This window comes from Thyridium curvatum (genome assembly GCF_004353045.1).
Source record: "Thyridium curvatum strain D216 chromosome Unknown NODE_32_length_403697_cov_78.906415, whole genome shotgun sequence".
Taxonomy (NCBI): Eukaryota; Fungi; Ascomycota; class Sordariomycetes; order Thyridiales; family Thyridiaceae; genus Thyridium; species Thyridium curvatum.
Genome location: NW_022156787.1, coordinates 21,507 through 40,999, shown reverse-complemented (window position 1 = coordinate 40,999; position 19,493 = coordinate 21,507). Strand labels below are relative to the sequence as shown.

The following is a 19,493-nucleotide window of genomic DNA, read 5'->3' as shown; positions in this document are numbered from 1 at the left end:
CTAGTAGTGCTGGGGACCGTGCTACTCGTAGAGCTGGATGTGGCCGATGACGCGAGGGGAGCAAAGGTGTAGAAGTCCAGTCTGCTACCAGCACCACAGTATTGAAGCTGACAAAGTTGTTAGTATCAATCGTGCAGCAAAGACGAACAATGAAATAATCCACTTACCCGGTTGCCCTTGCACAGAGTCTTACACTCGGAAGTGGGCGCCTCTTTGACACCAGCTCCAATGTCATTTCCACAGTAACCTAACCACCCGAAGTCAGCTATGATTTGGTCCTAGAGAGGGAGCGGGGAAAGACTCACATTCACGACCATACTCGACGCCCATGTAGGTGAAGCTACCAGCAGCGCAAAAGGTCGAGCAGGCATCGACGTCGACAGTGTCTGCGGCATAGCTTTTGCCCTTGAGAGCCCGGCCGTTGGTGCCCTCGGTACGGCATCCCATCCACCTGTAAGGGCCCGATCGTTGAACATGCACAGGATCCGAGGGGACCTTGTTGGGGACCGAGTTGCGCCAGACAGACAGTCTCTTACCGCCTCCGCACAGACCGACAGAAGAACCTGCGCAGGCACTGGGGCACTCCGACTCCGGTGCCGCGAGGCTTGCATCTACCTGCCAGCCACAGTAGCACTCTCTGCCGTACTCAAGACCGAAGAAGTTGAAGGCACCGCCGTTGTATGCTCCGCTGGTGCAGAACGCCGCGCACTTGTCGATGGTCATGTCATCCGAAGCCGTGCTCGCCGCGCTCAAGACGCGAACGTCGTCGACCAAGTCTTGGTAGCAGCCAGCATAAACCCACCTGTCGGCGACAGTGGGGGGTTGGCTGGGGTTGAGCGGAGAGCCTGTTGATGTAGGAGACGGTGAGACAGAGCTCGAGCCCGAGGTCGAAGAAGTTACACTCGAGGATGACACAGAGCTTGATGATGCGGTGCTTGAGCTCGAAGTTGTTGATACGGTGGATGATACGGTGGAGCTGATGCCAGAAGTAGTGCTCGAGGACGTGCTGCTGGGAGCAACAGACGAGCTGCTCGAAGTAGTGCCGTTGTTCACGCCAGCGAGGAAGCCAGGGATATCGAATTTGGTCACATCGGCATACGCGCTCATGTAGCCACCATCACCACCACAGGCCTCGGTGTCGTCGCCAGTGCAGTCGAAGGTGCACAGGTTCTCGTTTTCGTTGCTCAGCGACTGCGGGTATTTGAATGAGTTGCCACACCAGCATTCACGGTGGTACTGCAAGCCTGCAATCGCGAAGCCACGGTCCATGCAAAGCTGCTCGCATTGCTCGACCGTGTTCTTGTCGGCCTGCTCCTTGCTGTTGACCGAGTTGGCCAGGTTGCGACCAAACTTGGTGTCGGCGAAGCAGCCCACGTATTGGTAACGAGCAGAGCCATCTGCAAGCTTGGGGCCGACTTGCCTGCTGACGAGCCTGGCAGTGAAAGTAATGTCGTGGCGACCAGATGGCTGACCCGTCACCGGGTCAAGGCCGTCACTGCCGATGGCCCAAGCATCTGTGATAGTTCGTGCCGGGTGGTTTGGCTGAATTGTGCCGGGGATAACTGCAACGGTGCCGGCCGAACACTTGCCGGGCTCGATCTGAGTTCCCTCATACAGGTCGGTCGTAGGATTCAGGGCAAGAAGATGAACCGACGACGGAGGCTTGGAGATACTGATGATCAAGTTTGAGCCGCCCGAGTTGCAAACACGGAGCTGCCTCTGGACGGTGGTCCCTCCAACAACGTCGCCGAACGAGAATTTGTAGTTCTCGAGGGCCTGCCAACCGCCAGCACCGTCTGAAATGTCGAAGGTGACGACAGGCGGGTTGGCGATGAAAGCCTTCAGGGTGATGATAGATACACCACCATCCGACCAAACGGTCACACGGGTGGAGTAATTTCCGATGGCGTTGCCGTTGAAAGCCAGCGAGAGGGTAATACTTTGACCAGCAGCAAGTGTCTGGTCTTTGGTCGGGAAGTTGCTCGACGAGAAGCCTGAGCCGAGCTGCCCGGCCGAGGTGATGTTGACATAGTTTCCTTGAGTATCCTGAGAAGCAGCGCCAATGAAGGTGAGGGTGCCATTGCCAGCATTCTGGAGCACAGTAGCCGCTGTAAGACCAGGCATAGGGCCATCGGTCTTGAGCATTCTCCCAAAGTCGACCTCGGTAGGGGTCGTTGTCAAGAACGGCCCCTTGCTTACAATGTTTCCCTGCACAGGCACGGCCACGGTTGACGCATAGCCGCCCGAAGCAGTGAGGCTGATGGTCAACGAGCTACTCACAAACCCGGGCTTGATGCTGGATCCAGGGGTTTGCAAATCCCAGGTCACGGGGAAAGTGAACGTAGTGCCGGAGGCGACCGCACCCTGAGGGAGCGTTGAGTTGTCACACCGGAACGACGAATCAGCGGGTGAGCAGCCCTTGATGGCAGAAATCTGGGTGACGGCCTTGCAGGTGACTGTTGCGGTGGCGACGGAGCCGGCACTCACATCGCCAAAACTGACCGGGTCTGTGCAGTTGAGCGCCGACGCGACATTGGAGCCGACAGCGTAGAGCTTATTGACGTTGGAACTGACAAAGACACGGCCATTGCCGAAGGCCGGGCGCTGGAACTTGTTGGCGCCTTGGATCTTGGGGGTGTTGATACGGACCATGACACCGTCCTGGGGGACAGCACGGAAGGCAACCAGACCTTCGTTGGGGTCAGTCACCCAGACGATACCGGTTCCCTGCTTGCCGTTGTCGGATGTAATTGTCATCTGGCCCACGCCCACACGACCAGCTGAAATCCATTGCGAAGTCCCGGCGAGAGAGAAAACGGGCTTGCCAGCACCATCGTGTCCGAGCTTCCAGGCGCGCAGAGGCCCGCCCACCGTGGTCGCATAGATATAGCCGCCCTCGGCCGGGTAGCTACCAAAGCCGCCGAATAGCGAGCCGCCAAGCTCAATGGTCTGTACGGTGGCATCGCCGCCGTTCGCACCTTGGCGGAAACCACCCAGGTTGTCCAGGTTGACAATGTAGGCCCGACCTTCCTTGCCGGCCACAACGCCCATACGGCTAACGCCAGCACCGTTGAACACGGATCCGTCTAGGGTGCAGAGACCACTCGAGCCAACGTCACGATCGCCGGCATCAAGACCAATGTAGTCATATGGCTGGAAATAGTCGATGAGCTTGAACTTGCCATCTTCCAACATCTCCATTCTCACGATGGATTCGTCAAGAGTCGACATGGGCAGGCGACCGTTGGCAGGAATGTTGCCGTTCTGGTGGCCTTGACCGTTTCCAGTGACGAAGAAAATGTTGTTTCCCATCGTAGGAAGGCCAAAGCCGGCTTGCCAGATACCGGCCTTGCCTCCATTCTCGACGGCCAGGTCGAGAGGCTGGGGCTTCGGCGCACCCGGTGCAGACTCAGTAGCGAACATACCAGAAACACCAACTCCGGGCGTCTTGCTGACAGAGATGAGGTATCCGGTGTAGTTCCAGCGGCTGCAATGCGACCCAAAACCGGCGACAATGTGGCCGTTGAGCTCGGTCAGCGCGGGCCGTTGAAGGGCGACTCCGGCGACGAAGTACCGGGCATGGTCGTTGTCGGCGTTGTGGCCATCGATGACGACGGGAAAGCCCTCAACATCCTCAAGCGTGGGGATACGGATGGCGTACATCTTGTAGATACCGTTTGCGGTGCCAGAGGTGAAGCCATCCTTGTACCCCTTGGAGAAGAGGTACATGATGTCGGTGTTGGCGTCGATAATGGGGGTGCCGGTAACGCCGACCCATGGGTTGATGTCGCCGCAGTTGCTGTCACCGGAGGAAAACGGAGGTTGCAATTGACGCTGCTTGATGATGGCACCGGTCTTGCTGTTGAAAATGCGGACATTGTTCATTTCGGAGGCGGTAATGACCAGCTCCGGGCTGCCAGCCGGGGTGTAGATGAGCGGCTTAGCGAGATGCAGCTCCTTGTTATCCGGAGAGGTAAAGGTCCAAAGGTTCTTGAAGTCCGAAGAAGCGGCCAGATCCGGGTTGATGTTGTGATTTGGCAAATAGCCGGACAGGACTTGGTCCTGTAGCACGGAAAGATACCCTGTTAGCATCGTCGCTCCGAGGGCGGATCATGGCTCCGGTCGGGCCAGAATGGAACCTACAGCATCCCGGATAGAATCCGTCGAGGCCAGGCCGGCGACCAGGGCCGGCAGGGAGGCCGCGACCCCAAAAAGCCAGCGCATGGTGCAGCAAAGAACGAGTGACTTGGGGATCTGGGCTGGTCAACTCCCTCCAGACTCAAACTTCAAACAGGAGCTGAGCTATCAGGGCGAGGCAAAGGCTTGGCATTCGAAAGAAGGACTCGCAGAACCGAGTGGCAGCAGGGTGGGTATGGGAAGATATATGGGATCCAAATTGGAAGAAGGATCACACCCAGGATCTTGTCCAACATCTTGGCACGGCATGGGTCTTGAGCTTTCCGGTGCGGGTTTGCTGCAGCTCTGGGTCCAGCTCCAACAATTCCTCCATCTTTTCTGCTGCGATGCTCGCATGGGGGTGCTGAGATCGCCGCCTTGTCCGGATCCAACACCAACAGACATGAATTTCGACCTGACTAGATCCGCAAGTATTGGGCGGCTAGGCCGAATGCAGCTTCAGCTGTGCAAGGAGCCCACAAGGATGGATGGAGAGTCAGGGATAGGGGTTCTCATCAGGCGACGCCGTAATAATTGGGTACAGCCCGACCCGAGACAGCGGCACAGCGGGAAGGTCTCAGGGCAGGTGTCTCTCCTGTCCCCTTTGCTCCTGCAAGGCACAGGCAGATGTATGAAGATTAGATCGAGACAAATTGAGACAGGACTGGCAGGGCTTGGCAGCCGTAGCGCTGACGACTATTGAGCAATAGTGCCCGTTTCTGGGGACAGCTAGCGAGCCAACTCAGGTCCAGTCAGGCCCAGTCAGGCCCAGTCCGCCGCCTATCCAGCACGCACATGGGATGATGGGACCAGCTCTACCGAATAGCTCCTCCAGAGTCCACCAATCTCGCCCGCACGATCGATACCCATGCCCGTGATTTTCTCAAGCGAAGCCCATCCTTTTCGCCTGCCAAGACAAGCTTAAATGTAGCGCGGCGAGTAGCGTCTGCTGGTGGGCCATAGAGATGAGCAGGCGAGAGATTTTCCACTTATCTAGACGTGGCAAAGCAAGGGAAGAGGTGTCTTTGCCTGCATACTCCGTGCTTACTGTCTGTCAGCCCTCTCTACAAGGATATTTGCCAGGCCGGGGTCTCCTTCTGGGAAATGAGCTTCGTCTCAAATGCACCCCCCACATAAGCAGGGGTAGTGTGATCGTTGATCCGAACCTTCGCACAAGCTGCACGTCCTTTGTCATCGCGAAAACGCATCCAGGTAACACAAGTCAAGCACAGAAATAGATAGTTCTAACTGTCGCATGTGTTGTCGTGTCTCAATATCCTCTTCCCGCATCTCGGGTCTTTCAACCAAAAGTCGAGCGAGACATGTAAAGGCAGTCCTCACCCAGACCGCCGGCCCAGGTGAGACTAACGAAGCTTATCATCCAAGATCTGACGCCTCTCATCTTATTTGGCGTGTAGTACGGGCGTTTGCAGCCCTGCCGAACGCGGTGATACGAAACCGGGTTTCTGTGCAACAGCTGAGCGGTTGTATCATTTTCTTTGCTTCTTCAACGTCGCATCTTGAGTCAAAGTCGTACAGCATGGCAGCATCGGCAGCCATCGATGCTAGGTCATTTCTTTCCTCCAATATTGAATGCATATTGAATGCGAAATGATATCATCACTCCACCAGCACCAACGGACGATAGCCGTCCATGTTTGTGATCTCTCTCACGCACTTCCAGCCACATCGGATCGAATGTTCCTGCAGGCAGAAAAGCCACGATGGCTTCGGCTCAGAGGGTCGTGGACCTGTTTTGGTGTCACCTTAGCACACATGAGTGACCCTGCTGAGTAACATGCAAGGAGCCATCGGGGGCTTTGATACTGCCAAACAACCCACTCCGATTGGAGGATACTATCACACCCTGCTCTACCCGCTGCGGCAAACCTGGGCAATATTGAGAATATTAGAGTAAGTGGCTGCGATCAGTAGCACAAGCATGGATAGCTAATTACAGGATATCGGCCTCCGAAGAGGATACGCTCCCTTGACGTGTTCAAGTGCTATTCCCAGATATTCGTAATGGGACTGGCCCTAGACGATTCGTGTGAACATCAGGCATTGTAGTGATGAACTTTGTATCGGAGTGCGTCCACCCATAACCCGGTTCCGGCTAGCTGGCTTTCCAGATGCCCAAATCAATGAAGGCCGCGAAAAATTCCTTTCTTACGATCATTAAACTCACATGTACGTTATTTGTATCAGACTTTGGCACTATGAACTCATCACCATTGCATCCGAGAACTGATAGGGCCCCGGGTGAACCCTCCACGACCACGATTTTCAAGTCATATATGATGGGTTTGGTTAAATCTCGGAGGGAAGTCAAAGTATAACAAATCCCAAGAGCCCTATGGATACTATTGGAATCAAGTTTCACACCTCAACGGAGCAGCTCTTGTATCATGTCCACTTGTAGTTCCGCCGTGCTACAGAAATCCGGTGACAAATAAAGGGCCGTAGTCATGGGAAAGTCTATATCTAATTCATTTGTCCTTCAAAATAGCTAGTCAAGAGAAGTATTTTACACGTCTTCCCTTTCAATGATTCAGACTTTGCCCAACAGCGTGCTGGCCGGCTTCAACCCTGGGAAGTAGGTAGTGGGAACAGGGGGTATGTCGATCGAGGTCGTGACACCCAACCCCTGAGTAATCTCTGCCGGCATTGTTGTGATAGCATAGCTCCTAGAAAGCGTCAATTCAGATAGATGCTGGCTGATTATGGTGCTGGGAGAACTCACGTTGGTGCCATTGAAGTGACAGATGTTGTGCTCGTGTATCTACCATTGCCAGCGAAAGGGTTCATACAAGCGCCCATCCCGTAGGCATTCTCGCACACATATGACACACTATCGCCAGCCTCTGTCCAGACATTGACGGAGTCTACATTGAGACTACCACAAAGGATGTCAGGCGAGCACTGTAGATGTATCAGAGGCACTTTGTTATTCTTGCAGGTGCCAGCCCAGTTAGTGAAATCCAGGTAGTCGTATTCTACCCCTTCACCTGGGGCCGGCTCCTGAGACTGCCACTTGGAATCAAGGTTAATGGCGTCATCATTGGTATGGCCAGTGAAGTTCGTGAAGATGGCATTGTTGAAGAACCCCGAACCGCCGTTTGACTTGATCGAGAGCATGTGTTTACACCGCTGAGAGTAGATGTTTCGGTAGATGATTTCAGTGATGTCTAAAGAACCGGGTTAGCCAAATACAGGCAATATCGCGAGCATGGGCCGAGGCTCACTTGTATTCTCTCCAGAGGGGCCAACTGCACAGCCACCGGATAGGTTGCAGAAGATAGACTCAATAAGCACGTTGCTTGCTGGACTCTAAAGCCATATACTAGTATCACGTGCACATCTATGGGATCGCCAGAGCACTCACTTTGACGGCGACACTAAGATTGTATCCAGGGTCAGCTCAATAGGCGGTTAGACCTGGAAGGAAAATAACTTACCAATCATCACCATTGGAGACTTCCAAGTCATGAACCCAAATGTTGGTACTCGAGACATCAACTCCATTGAGACCTGCCCGGTCACCACCGTGAACGACCAAGTTGAATATCTCACCATTGGCGGACCTGTCCACGCTGAGGTGGGACGAGGGAGAGTCCACCAGTGCCAGGTCATGAATACTGAAGCTGGTTACCTAGAAGGGATGATGTCAGCAGCTGGGAATATAAGTGATCTGTATTGCATTATGGGCCTCTTACTTCGGAAAGACTGAGCATGCCTGGTCTGAGTCTTCCATTAGCATTAAACATTGGCCACCTTGCTTGGAAATACAATACTCACCCACTTGAGTTCCCTGGTTATCAAAAAGATTAGCTCAGAAGAAAGGAAGTCCATCTGCGGCCAGCTTAACTCACTCTCGTGGAACTCAAACCCATATCCTTGGATCGCACCTTTCGAGCTAGCGCTGTAAAATTCAAAGTCTTCGGTCTTCTGCACTGTGATCATGCTTTCACCAGCAGTTCCATTCCCAGACCGAATGATGATACCCTCAAGATTGAGTGACAGGCCCTTTCCACCTGACAGCTCGATCCACTTCCCGAGGCCGAATTTACCCTCTGGAATGAGTATTTGACCACCTTCCTTACAAGACTCCCAGGCCTTCGTTATGGCCATACTGTTGTCTGTTGTCTCGGAAGCTACTCCTCCATGATCGAGAATGTTGCAAAGCTTCTTGGCGGCCTTGTCTTCCCGGGAAGTTGAAGGGCCTACCTTACCAGACAGTTGCGCCATGCCGAGACCCACCGTCGCCACGATCGTCGATATCAGAGTGAACCTCATTTTTCCGTCTGCAAAGTTATCGTGAAGAATAGTTAGTAGAAAGGACGCTGAAAATAGAGGTGCGTCGAGTCATATACGTGGTCGACTCAGCTCTGGGCAGGCTTTCCGGCACACATATTTTACCCGGGCGGCTGAGAGGAGTTTATTACGGCTAAGGACGACAATGTCACGATCCGTTGATACGTCCCGACAGGAAATAAGTACCGTTATCTAGGCAAAGAGCCCATCCTACCGTTCCAATACAAAGGTTGGTGCGGGACTTGTCCGATATGTTGCCGAGAAAGGGCGGCTGCTGAGATGGCACGAGTGGACGCAAGCAGAATAGACCAACCCGGGGGTTTCTATGGGAGACATCGCAGAGGAAGTTAGTGCCTATGCACAGAGTTTATAAAGGTTAACACGTGACAAAAGTACACCATATTCACAGTGTGATACACATTTAGCTTTGTTCTAGGTTGGACGGTTGTGTGTTTGCTTCTCGAGGTAGCCTATATGTAATGTAGATCACGTATTTTACATGTACTGAGGAATTCCGGATCTAATCTCAACCAGATTCCTCGATACAAGCAAACTCTCTGCAGCATAACCTCACACGACTAAAGGTTCTTTGTATCGAGGGGACAGAAGAGCTGCTCGACGAAGGCCCCATCCCCAACTACCTAGGTAGACTACATGCCAACCTGTCAAAACCACGCAGAAAAGGGCCACCCGTGTGAGCATGCAAGCAACAGTAGAGAAACCGAAAGTCGGCACGAGTGATCGGGTAGGACAGCTGACCGACACAGTGCCCCAAATCGTCGCGTCCAGGGGTGGGCGTTGGCGCACTTAACAGATGCAGCTGGACGTCCATGGCCAGGCATGGAGACAAATACAATAGTAGGGTCAGGGGAGGCTTCCATATCAACAGCTCCAATTTAGGGTGAGTATCGTTAAAGGGGAGGGATCCGACCTCGCAGCATGTCTGGCATGCTTCTGCTCGGTTCTGCAGGGAAACATTGCGGGGTGGCGACTCCGGAATGGGTCGGTGGCGGGGTGGACTTGGAGAGGGACTTGCTCCGAGCTCCGAGCTAGAATACCTACACTTCGCATTCGCATCTTAGGCCCAATGATTCGAGGAAGATATGAACAGCCAGTCAATAAGGACTGCCTGGGCTCACCTCGTATTTGTTCGACATCCGATCTCCTCCCGCAATGCCGGGTCTAACGGGCTTCACTGATAATCCGCTGCGCACACGCGACGATGTCTTCAAAGCAGCTCTTGCGCTGCTTCAGCCTTTGGCAAAGTACGCCTCTCCAGACTGCGCGCGAATTCGCCTCCCAGTCGACACGGGTGCACACTTTGATGAGTCGGCAGCGCAGCTGGAAGGCTTTGCACGTCCCCTCTGGGCTGTTGGCCCCTTGCTTTCGACCTTGGATGCGGCGGATTCTGAATCGAGGGAAGAAAAGCCCTGGCGGTCACATCTACAGCCATGGATCACCGGCCTGCGTGCGGGGACCGACCCAGGGCACCTGGAGTACTGGGGTACCATTGGAAATGGCGACCAGCGAATGGTGGAGGCGGAGATGGTCTCATTTGCACTTCTCTCAGCCCCTGAAACGCTATTTCAGAGCCAGGATGAGAGGGTACAGGCTAACATCACGATCTGGCTCCGTGGTATGAATGGCAAGGACATGCCGCCTACTAATTGGCGCTGGTTCCGGGTGTTTGCCAACCTCGCGTTGGTCCAAGTTTGTCGAGTGCCGCTCTCCGACGTTATCAAAGAGCTAGACTTGGACTTGGCAATACTGGACTCATTCTATATCGGAGACGGTTGGTCTGGTGACGGCGAATGGCAAACCGAAGAACAAGAAGAAGATATGAAGCGGTTGAACCTCTCCGCAGGGAGAAGGGACGGCATTGGAATTGGAAGACAGGTCGATTACTACTCCGGAAGCTTCGCCATCCAGTTCAGCCAGCTGCTATTCTGCAAATACGGTGCAGTTATCTATCCAGAAAGGGCAGAGCGCTACAGAACACAGGCTAGAGATTTCGGAGCCTCCTTCTGGAGATACTTTGATGCAGCAGGTATAAAACGACCTAATTCACTAACATTTGATCCTTTCTGACGAGAGCATTCCAGGTTCTGCAATACCATTTGGGCGCTCGCTCACATACAGATTTGCTTGTGGCGGGTATTTCGCAGCCCTGGCCGTGGCCAAAGTCCAGGATATGCCCGAGCCTTTAGCAACACCCGGCGCGGTCAAGGGTTTCCTCTTACGTCATCTCCGATGGTGGGCTGGGCACTCGGAGTCTATTTTCTATCCTGATGGAACAATGAACATAGGATGGCTGTATCCGTAAGTTACGGCGACCTTCCTTCCCCTTCCCAAAAAGCTAATAGTGGTACAGAAACATGTACATGTGTGAGGATTACAATTCACCGCAGTCTGTCTACTGGTCTCTCAAGGCGCTGATTGTCCTGTCACTCTCGGATGCGGACGAGTTCTGGAGCGCCACCGAAGAGGCGTACCCTCCTCTCAGCGGCCCGATCCTAGTGCCTTCCCCAAGACAACTCATCTGCAATCACCCGGAGGGCAATCATCACTTCATGTTATCGCCGGCACAGTTCGTTGCATGGCCCATGAAGGCTACGCAAGCCAAGTACTGCAAGTTTGCCTACTCATCATCTTTCCCATTCTCTGTGCCTACTGGACCCCTGATCCAGCAGATCGCTCCCGATAATACTTTGGCCCTTAGCCGGGACGGATGCGAAACCTGGGCGGTGAAATGGAAGTGTAGAGAGGCCGTGTTTTCTACGCTTAAGCTTTCGACTGCGGGTGGCACAGAGGACGTCGCTGCCGCCACAGTCCGGTGGTACCCATGGGGTGACGAAGCCGTGCAAGTAGATACGACTCTCATACCTGTGACTGACTGCTGGCCCGACTGGCATATTCGAATCCATAAGATACGGGTCCTCACTTCGATACCTACATTGCACACTGTGGAAGGCGGGTTTGCCTGCCCAGGACGACGCAAGTCTGATGGAGGAGCGCTACCCTTGACCAGCACACTGACGGATCGTGTTGCTCTCGGAGACAGTGAACTAATTCTCCCAGAGGACAGTGCACTCCTTATCCTGTCGCATGCTGGTGGTAGTGGCATCGTCGCACAACGTCCTGACGTTCCGGAGGTTGCGGTCAGTTGTTCCCCTTTGAAACCCGACTCAAACACAAACCTTGCCTATCAACGAAGTTTGATACCGGTGGTAATGCACGATATGGCCAGACGACTAGAGCCTGGTTTTGAGATTGTTCTGGCGACCTACGTCTTCGCCGTGTCGGCTACAGCCAATGGACGAACCTCAGGAAACCCAAGTATTGGCAGGCGATGGGCATCAAGGCCGAACATCGTGGACATCAAGGATGACAAATTCATAAGATTCAGTAACGCCTAGATTGGTACATTGAAAGAAACCGCTGAGCTTAACTTCGTTGGTACAGCTTGTAATCTCTGTAAATCATTCAGTTTGCTACGGTGGAAAGGAGTGATTCTCAAAGGCTTTCGATCTCAGTGACCCAGGTACCTGACGTTGTAATTCCCAACTGCCACGGAAGGAACGTTATGATGCATGACCCGCAAGCTGGGCCTGTTAGCGCCGGGAACAGCCAGAATGTCTGTTGTTGCTTCCCCGCCGCTTCCCGAATCCACGCGTCGGGCATCGGGGTATGGCCCGGCCGATGATCTCACAGATGCCTTGGGCCCGGGAAATAGGCATTATTCCACAGCCAATGTTCACAAAGTGACTAGCCGGATTTTAACATAGTAGTGGCAGTGTCATTCTTAAAGTGATGTCGTACCTCGATCTGTGTTTCCTTCATAAAAGTGACTGGCTGTGTTTCCGCCTCGCCGATTGATCGAACACAAACCGCGTACTCTACACCTTGACCCGCCCAAAAGCCGGTGTATCTTATTCTTTCATACGCGTACGGCCACCTCAACTACCAGCCATGGACACTTCTAGTGATGAAGGTCTTGCACCTAATAGTAGGGACTCTGATAACGGGCACCCTTTGTCATCCGCAGACAGTGAGATCAGCTTGAGTGGATCCACAGGCATTGGGGTGAAGATCAGAGAGCCTCTAAATGATTACTTGGGCGAACTGTTCACCGAAAATGTGACTGCCAAGATCCTTCGGACCGCTCTGGAAGGGCTGACAGACAACGTAAGTTTGACTGCCAAATCCCCGCCTGCAAACGAGAGCTGGTCCTAATAAGGAGGCACCGAAGAACCCGCCGATGGCTTACCCCGAGTTTGTACCTCAAGCTGGGCCTAAGGCTGGCAAATATGTCTTACGGGAGTCATCCTTCTGGACCTGTGGATTCTTCCCTGGCTGCATATATTCCGTTCTCGAACGACTCACAAAATATCCTCAAGCTTCAGGCCTTGGTGAGAACGTTAGCACCGCACGTCACATCCTCGAGGAACTCGGTTTGACCTGGTCTCAACCTATACACTCAATGGCAGCCCGTACCGACACGCATGACATGGCATTTATGGTGCAACCATCTCTCCGGGCTCGGTGGGAGCTTTTTCATGACAGAGAAGCACTGGAATCTGTCAAAACGGCTGCGAAGAGTCTTCATAGCCGTTATAACACCCGAGTCGGCGCCATCCGATCTTGGGACGCGCTGACGCAACGAGGCATCGATATCACATCCAAGACCGAGGACTTCTTGGTGATCATAGATTCTATGTGTAATCTAGATCTTCTCTACTACGCGGCGGCACACACCGGTCAGGCTGCTCTTGCCGATGCCGCGACCACACATGCCTCAACCTTAATAGGCACTCACCTACGACCGGAAAGAAAGGCATTCCGTGATGGCTATGATGGTATGCTATACAGTACTTTCCACGTTGTGAACTTCTCACCAGTGACTGGGGAAGTGAAAGAAAAGCGCACAGGACAGGGCTACAATGCCGACTCGACCTGGGCCCGTGGACAAGCTTGGGGCATTCTCGGCTATGCACAGACATTCCGGTGGACTGGGAAAAAGCAGTTCATGGAAGCTGCCTGTGGACTAGCTGAATATTTCATCTTGCGCATGGAGACTTCCCCCTCTTGTGTGGATGTTGAGTATGGACATGCGGACGGGACCACCCACAAGAAGGGCCGTTACGTACCACTCTGGGACTTTGATGCGCCTGTGGAGGAGAACCACGCTCTTCGAGATTCATCCGCAGGGGTCATTGCTGCCAATGGAATGTTGCTCTTGTCACAGACCCTGCGGGCGAGAGGATCTCATCGACTTAGTGGCAGATACCTGGATGCTGCCCTGGCCATCATCAGAGACACCATCGACCTATCATTGTCACAAGAGAAGGCACGGGTCTCCTTTCGACAAGAAGAAGCTCGGTGTGAGATAGAGGATGTGCAGTCAGGCCTCACCTTTGACAGTCTCTTGAAGGATGCGACTGCCAACGCCAATGCCAACGACCATGATCGGTACTGGAATCATGGTCTTATATATGCTGATTACTATCTCATTGAATTTGGAAACCAGCTGCTACGGATGGGACTCTGCTAGGTCCCCAATACTTGTATGCGGAGACTAGCAGTCATTTCACAGAAGGATGATTTGGTGGGCAAGAGGACGCTCTCCAAGGTCAATGGCGAGGCACTCATTTACCTAGACTACAGTCGAACCTCATCTGCTTCTGCTTCATAATACAACGGGAAATTTCATTCTGCCATCATCGCAGGCCCAACAGTCGTAGATCCAAGCCGAGGAGCAAAGAGACTGTCATCGAAGGAGATTACTCGATCTAACTCCATGAATCTTTGATCCAATAGGATGTGAGATATGGCAGACAGTTCGTCGCTCGGATTGGCTTCTCCTGTCGCATAACCTATGGCTGCAGATTCCGAAGGGCCAACCTGGCCTGCCTCATTTGCCGTGTCGTACCCTGTGCTAGCGGTTATGAAACCATGATCGGAAAGCGGTGGTATCTGAGAATTAGATAGAGACGAAGGCTGCATGTTCCAGGTCTCTGATCTGCTGTCTCCATGATCAAGCTCGGAGTTGAGCTGGTTATTGCCTCCGCCAGGGCTCCATGATATTCCAGTAGATGATGTCATTACTGCAGAGATTATCGTAGAGTCATTGAGAACATCAATCTGGAAATCTGGGTCTTCTAGACACCTGCGATGTATGTCTCGAAGACGCCCAGCGTAGCGGCCAGCCAGACTCTCTGAGTGCTGCTGCTGCTCTGACCGTCCCAGCCCCACCCAACGTCTCGCCATCTCGTCGAGACTATGAGCAAGGGACCAAAACTCGGGCAATAGTTTCGAGTTCGAGCGGCGCCAGTGGACTGAAGAGTATCATTAATAGCAATAAAAGGGCAGTGGATAACTTGATGTATGCGCACCTAAGAGCAGCCTTGCACTGACAAAGACACAGTATGCGAATTGGCTTGTGACAGGGCTGTTCTCCTCGGTATACTTGAGATACTTCTGAGTGATGTTGGCTGTCTCGGTCGCTGCTATCTGACATGTCTCCGCGCTACAGAAGCTAGGCAATTGGACAATCTGCGCCCATCCCGGCTGTGGATATGCAATCTGTTGGTGAAGCAGTATCATGCTAGCATTATGAGTAACATGAGCCAGGGTAAGGTTTGGATCCATGTTGATTAATGCCGGCTGGCGAGAAACGTTGGAATCTTTCCAGCGTTGCGGGAGGAACATTTTCCAACTTGATCTGCATCAGCCTATCAAACGAACGTCACAGGGGTGAGCATGGAAGAGATATACATACTGCACCAAGCGCAGGTCGAGCTCCTTAAACCGAGTTAACCAGTTGCTCACCTCATGCCTGTCATGCCAATCAATCCTCTGTTGTAGGAAATAGGTGGTTACTTGACTCAGTGACTCAGTCGCTTCAACACAATATGCAAAGGCTCCCACATGAGACATGTCACCAGACGCGGGATTTTTGGGTGGTGTGGAAGCCGACGTAGGGGATGTAGTATGTGGAGCAGTTTCGCCTTGCTTCTGGCCAGGATAATGCGTCGGAAGGAATGCTATCGAGTTACCAATCTTGGCAACTGAACGGTCCCAAATCCCGAAGTAGGGCGTAAGCACAGGCTCTTCTTTATGCCAAAGAAAGCCATCCGCTGGCAGGCGACGACGCACGTCATCGGCAGTGAGGCTCGTATTCCACCTGTAAGATGTGTTAGGAGTGCACATTGCCCGCTGTAGGGAGTAGTCTCTTACCCAGTGGTGATCGAGCAAAACCGGTCAAGTATAAAGATATTCCAGAATACCCTTCTTCTCTCTTCCTCCTCTGTCCAACTCTGCGCCGGTGGAGAGGAAAGCATCGGCTTTAGTAGGGGCTGCTTCTCTTGATCCTCATCCTCAACACTGAGTTGAAGATATTCCACGGTACGTGTAAGCGACCCGATAATGGACCAGGCTTTCGATGCTTGGCCATTACCAATCTACCGGCGGTCAGTTTGGCGCATCGAGGATGGAGGCGTACGACTCACATCGCTGAAAGCGAGAATAACCAATGCTTGTAGGTTCTCAATTGTGAGACCGTCCATGGCATTGAGGAGGACAACATTTCTTGACTTCTTGATTAGCATCTCTACACTCTCCGGTGATAAAGGGGAGTCGGTAGGGTCGACGTATCGCGCAGCAGCCACGACAACTGCGTGGAGGACCACCACAAGTTCTGACAGCTTTCTTGGGTCATGGATGCGCTCTCTAAACCGAGTCTCATGGAAAAGAGGGATCCACGGCTGCACATTGACGAAGTAAGCGTCAATGATAGCTTCGAGCACGCTAGGGGGCGGAAGACCGACTGCCGCCTCGACACATTCCTCGATTGGAACTGGTAAGTGCAAAGGCCGGTCACTGTATCCCTCTACTCGCCTCCTCTTCCTCGATTGTGAAGACATATTCTCAAAGTAGCCGTCGGATCCATTCGTCTGCCTCGCCCACGATATCGAGCTCGCTGGCGAGGCATTTGGCCCGTGGTTGACCTTGTCGGCTGGTGATTGAGGATGGGACGCGCTGGACGCTCTGGAGTTGAGCTTCTGAAGCTCCTGGGCAAGAACCGAAAGGATAGTCGTGATATTCGCAGGCTCTGAGCCCCCGACCGTGTCGTTGGCACAAGAACGGGCTTCATGGCGGACAGTTTCGCCTCTTTCCGAAAAGGCATTTTCCAAAGCCTCTGCGATAGACCTGCTCGTTAGCACGCATGAACAATTGCGGGAGTGTGGCGTGGGCGTACCTAGTCTACGGTTAAGTCCCTCAATCACGCCAGTCTTGATACCCGGCTTGTTCTTCTTAAGGTCGTATACACAAACAGCGTCTGTAATGGGTTAATCATGGCAATAGGGTATGCCGTTTTCTTTCTAATGACCCACCTAGCCGTTGGCAGTGAGAGCATGCCGGTTGGTCTTTGGAGCACTTCAATTTCCGTTTCCGACAGCCTTGGCATGAGGAAAGCTTATCCGGGTCATGGCCTTCCTGATTGCCGGTTTCCATGATGTCTGTGACCGGAACGCCAGTGTGTTCCAGCGGGGGAGGGAGATGTGACCTATTAACACCCAAAGGGCAGAGTGAAAGCAATGAAGATAGATCCTGGAGGCACAATTGCCCTTAGCAGAAGATTTTCGCCACAGCCCTCCTCGTTGGATGATCGGCAAAGTGGCAGGTAAACCCCATACAGAGACACACTCAGGCCTGCAAAAGCTCATGCGGGGAAATCTGGGAGTCGTAGGACTCTCCAACAGATTACGGTCCATGCGCCACGAGCCAAGTTCCCCTCTGGCTCATTCTCCACACTAATTACACTCCAGAGACAGGTCATAGCTCGGCACATTGATGACAGCGACCGCCCCACAAAGCTTGGGCACGGAAGTACGATGCCCGGCTCTTAATCCGGTACCCGAAACGCGGGAGGACCTCGTACGAACAATGCGTGGTCTAATAGATTTTACGCGACCCAATGAAGCCACCCACTCCATTCAGAACTAGTGCGAACATACGAAAAGCACTGGCAACAATGAATGAAGTGCCTTGCACGAGAGGCAAGTGTTCCAAAGGTGCACATGAAGCGTGTAGCTGGGGTTGTAGTCAATGATTCGATTACCTGTGACCAAATGCAAGCCAAGAGAGCTGACCAGATAATTTCTTTGTCAGGGATGTTTTCACTGAATACCATCCTGCTTTTGCTATTTCATTCTCCATCTTAACAGTCCATTTCTACGCCTGACGCTCCACGGCTGTAGTCTCGGTACCTTTGGTCTCCTCGCCTACAAAATCCAGTGCGTTGTCGGCATGAGCATTGAAGCCCATCTCCTTCATTGCGTTTGTCCCAGCACGGGCATCAGGGCCGTCAAAGATTTCCGCCACCTCCTCTAGACCACGTCCCTTTGTCTCGGGGAAGAAAAACCAGATAAGAGTGAAGTTGACCGCGATAACGATGCACCACACAATGTAGTACTTCCAGGCTATGGCCTCCATCGCCACCGGGTTGGCAAAGCTGTTGTAGATACCCGCAAGGTTGCCCGTCAACTGGTACATCATCGAGGCTTTGGATCGTAGCGAGTAGGGCACCACCTCCATGATATATGTCGGGGCCACCGGCGAGCAGAAGTGATAGGCAGCGCTGTATGCAAAAATCATAGCGAGCACTCCTGCAGCATAGCCTGTGTCTTTGAAGTTCTTTTGCTGGTTGATGGCTGAGCAGATCGTCCAGATGATGTAGCAGACGCCCATGCTACCCATGCCGATGAGGAAGAGGCGTCGGCGGCCGGCTCGGTCAACCAGAGCTGCGAAAACCACGGCAACCAAGAATCCCCAGATGGATAGACATCCGTTAATGATGAGCTGTGTCTTTGGATTGACAATGTTGATGGTCTTCAGTACGACAGGCAGGTAGTATGAAGTCAAGGCGTTCCCAGACCACTGCATCATGGCGGGGATGTAGGCTGCCAGGAAGAAGCGGTGCCTCATGCCCCTTGTTGCGAACCATTCGGCCCATCGAGACATCTTCTGCTGCTTTTCGACCTCGAGCGTCGCCGTGATCTCGGCCATCTCAAACTTGACGAGCCTCGAGTTGACGTCTCCATCGCCATGGTATTTGGTAAAGATGTCGAAGGCCTCCTTACTGCGACCCTGGTAGATGAGCCATCGGGGTGACTCCGGAGCGAACAAACTCAAGACCGCCTGGATGATGGAGAAGGTGCACTGCAACAGACTCGGCAGTCTCCAACTCCAGGCATTGGTCATTCTGAATGTGCCATATGTAACCCACGCCGCAATCAGAGATCCCAGAGGCCACGAAGTAAGGTAGAAAGACACGAGCTTGCCTCGATGCGATGGGTAGGCGACTTCAGACAGCAGGGGCGGGGCAGCGACCGAGACGATACCGAGTCCGAATCCGACGATGAAACGAGATGCAACAAACATGCTATAGTTCATAGCTGCCGCCTGGATAACGGAGCCGAGAATGATGAGAAGGGAGCCTCCAAAGATCGGCCAGCGCCTTCCAAGCCGGTCGCAGAGTTGAGAGGAGACGAGAATGGAGATCAATACGCCTCCGGTCGGACCAAACGTCATGGCGCCAAGGCGCGAGCCCTTCGGCTGGCCAAAGAACTTCTGCCACTCTGGGAGAGCCTGCATGCCGTTGATCATACTCGCATCAAAGCCCTGGGCAGTCTGTGTGAGGAGGGCACACAGCAGCAGAGCATTGAGCTTAACCAGCGTTGGGTCTCTCCACCAAGGTTTGCTGCGCTTGGGAATGACATCCTTGAGCACAAGCCCAACAAAGTTGTCGTTTTGGCTGCCGTCGTCCATTGCGGAAGGCAGTCGCCGTCCTTTTCTTTGAGAAGTCGATATACACAATTGGGGGTGAGCCTGCGCATGGTCGACGGGAGCATGCATGTGCAGGCTGGAGGTTTGCCTGGCTTATATCTTGTCTCTGATCAGATGCGCCTCGGGTCTGTTCTATCTCACGGGCGACAGCTCTC

The 19,493-nt window shown here is 53.2% G+C and overlaps 6 protein-coding genes across 6 annotated transcripts; 2 read left to right on the top strand and 4 right to left on the bottom strand.

Moving 5' to 3' along the window:
* Positions 1-21: 21 nt before the first annotated feature.
* On the bottom strand, positions 22-4,092 carry E0L32_005839 (uncharacterized protein; the record flags this gene model as incomplete). The annotated part of the gene is made up of 3 exons (XM_031140405.1): positions 22-84; positions 168-247; positions 306-4,092. 3 exons carry the CDS (start codon positions 4,090-4,092, stop codon positions 22-24), a joined length of 3,930 nt encoding a protein of 1,309 aa, XP_030995347.1.
* Positions 4,093-6,727: 2,635 nt separating this feature from the next.
* On the bottom strand, positions 6,728-8,472 carry E0L32_005838 (uncharacterized protein; the record flags this gene model as incomplete). The annotated part of the gene is made up of 8 exons (XM_031140404.1): positions 6,728-6,863; positions 6,920-7,364; positions 7,422-7,506; positions 7,562-7,574; positions 7,635-7,828; positions 7,893-7,917; positions 7,975-7,987; positions 8,049-8,472. 8 exons carry the CDS (start codon positions 8,470-8,472, stop codon positions 6,728-6,730), a joined length of 1,335 nt encoding a protein of 444 aa, XP_030995346.1.
* A 1,191-nt stretch (positions 8,473-9,663) lies between these two features.
* E0L32_005837 (uncharacterized protein) lies at positions 9,664-11,906 on the top strand (the record flags this gene model as incomplete). The annotated part of the gene is made up of 3 exons (XM_031140403.1): positions 9,664-10,537; positions 10,593-10,809; positions 10,862-11,906. The coding sequence occupies 3 exons, from the start codon at positions 9,664-9,666 to the stop codon at positions 11,904-11,906; spliced, it is 2,136 nt and encodes a 711-aa protein (XP_030995345.1).
* A 553-nt stretch (positions 11,907-12,459) lies between these two features.
* Positions 12,460-14,041, top strand: E0L32_005836 (uncharacterized protein; the record flags this gene model as incomplete). Its single annotated transcript, XM_031140402.1, has 2 exons — positions 12,460-12,675; positions 12,728-14,041. The coding sequence occupies 2 exons, from the start codon at positions 12,460-12,462 to the stop codon at positions 14,039-14,041; spliced, it is 1,530 nt and encodes a 509-aa protein (XP_030995344.1).
* A 155-nt stretch (positions 14,042-14,196) lies between these two features.
* Positions 14,197-17,004, bottom strand: E0L32_005835 (uncharacterized protein; the record flags this gene model as incomplete). Its single annotated transcript, XM_031140400.1, has 7 exons — positions 14,197-14,825; positions 14,883-15,072; positions 15,319-15,673; positions 15,727-15,950; positions 15,999-16,687; positions 16,748-16,828; positions 16,884-17,004. 7 exons carry the CDS (start codon positions 17,002-17,004, stop codon positions 14,197-14,199), a joined length of 2,289 nt encoding a protein of 762 aa, XP_030995343.1.
* A 720-nt stretch (positions 17,005-17,724) lies between these two features.
* E0L32_005834 (uncharacterized protein) lies at positions 17,725-19,320 on the bottom strand (the record flags this gene model as incomplete). Its single annotated transcript, XM_031140399.1, has 1 exon — positions 17,725-19,320. One exon carries the CDS (start codon positions 19,318-19,320, stop codon positions 17,725-17,727), a length of 1,596 nt encoding a protein of 531 aa, XP_030995342.1.
* Between the last annotated feature and the right edge of the window lie 173 nt (positions 19,321-19,493).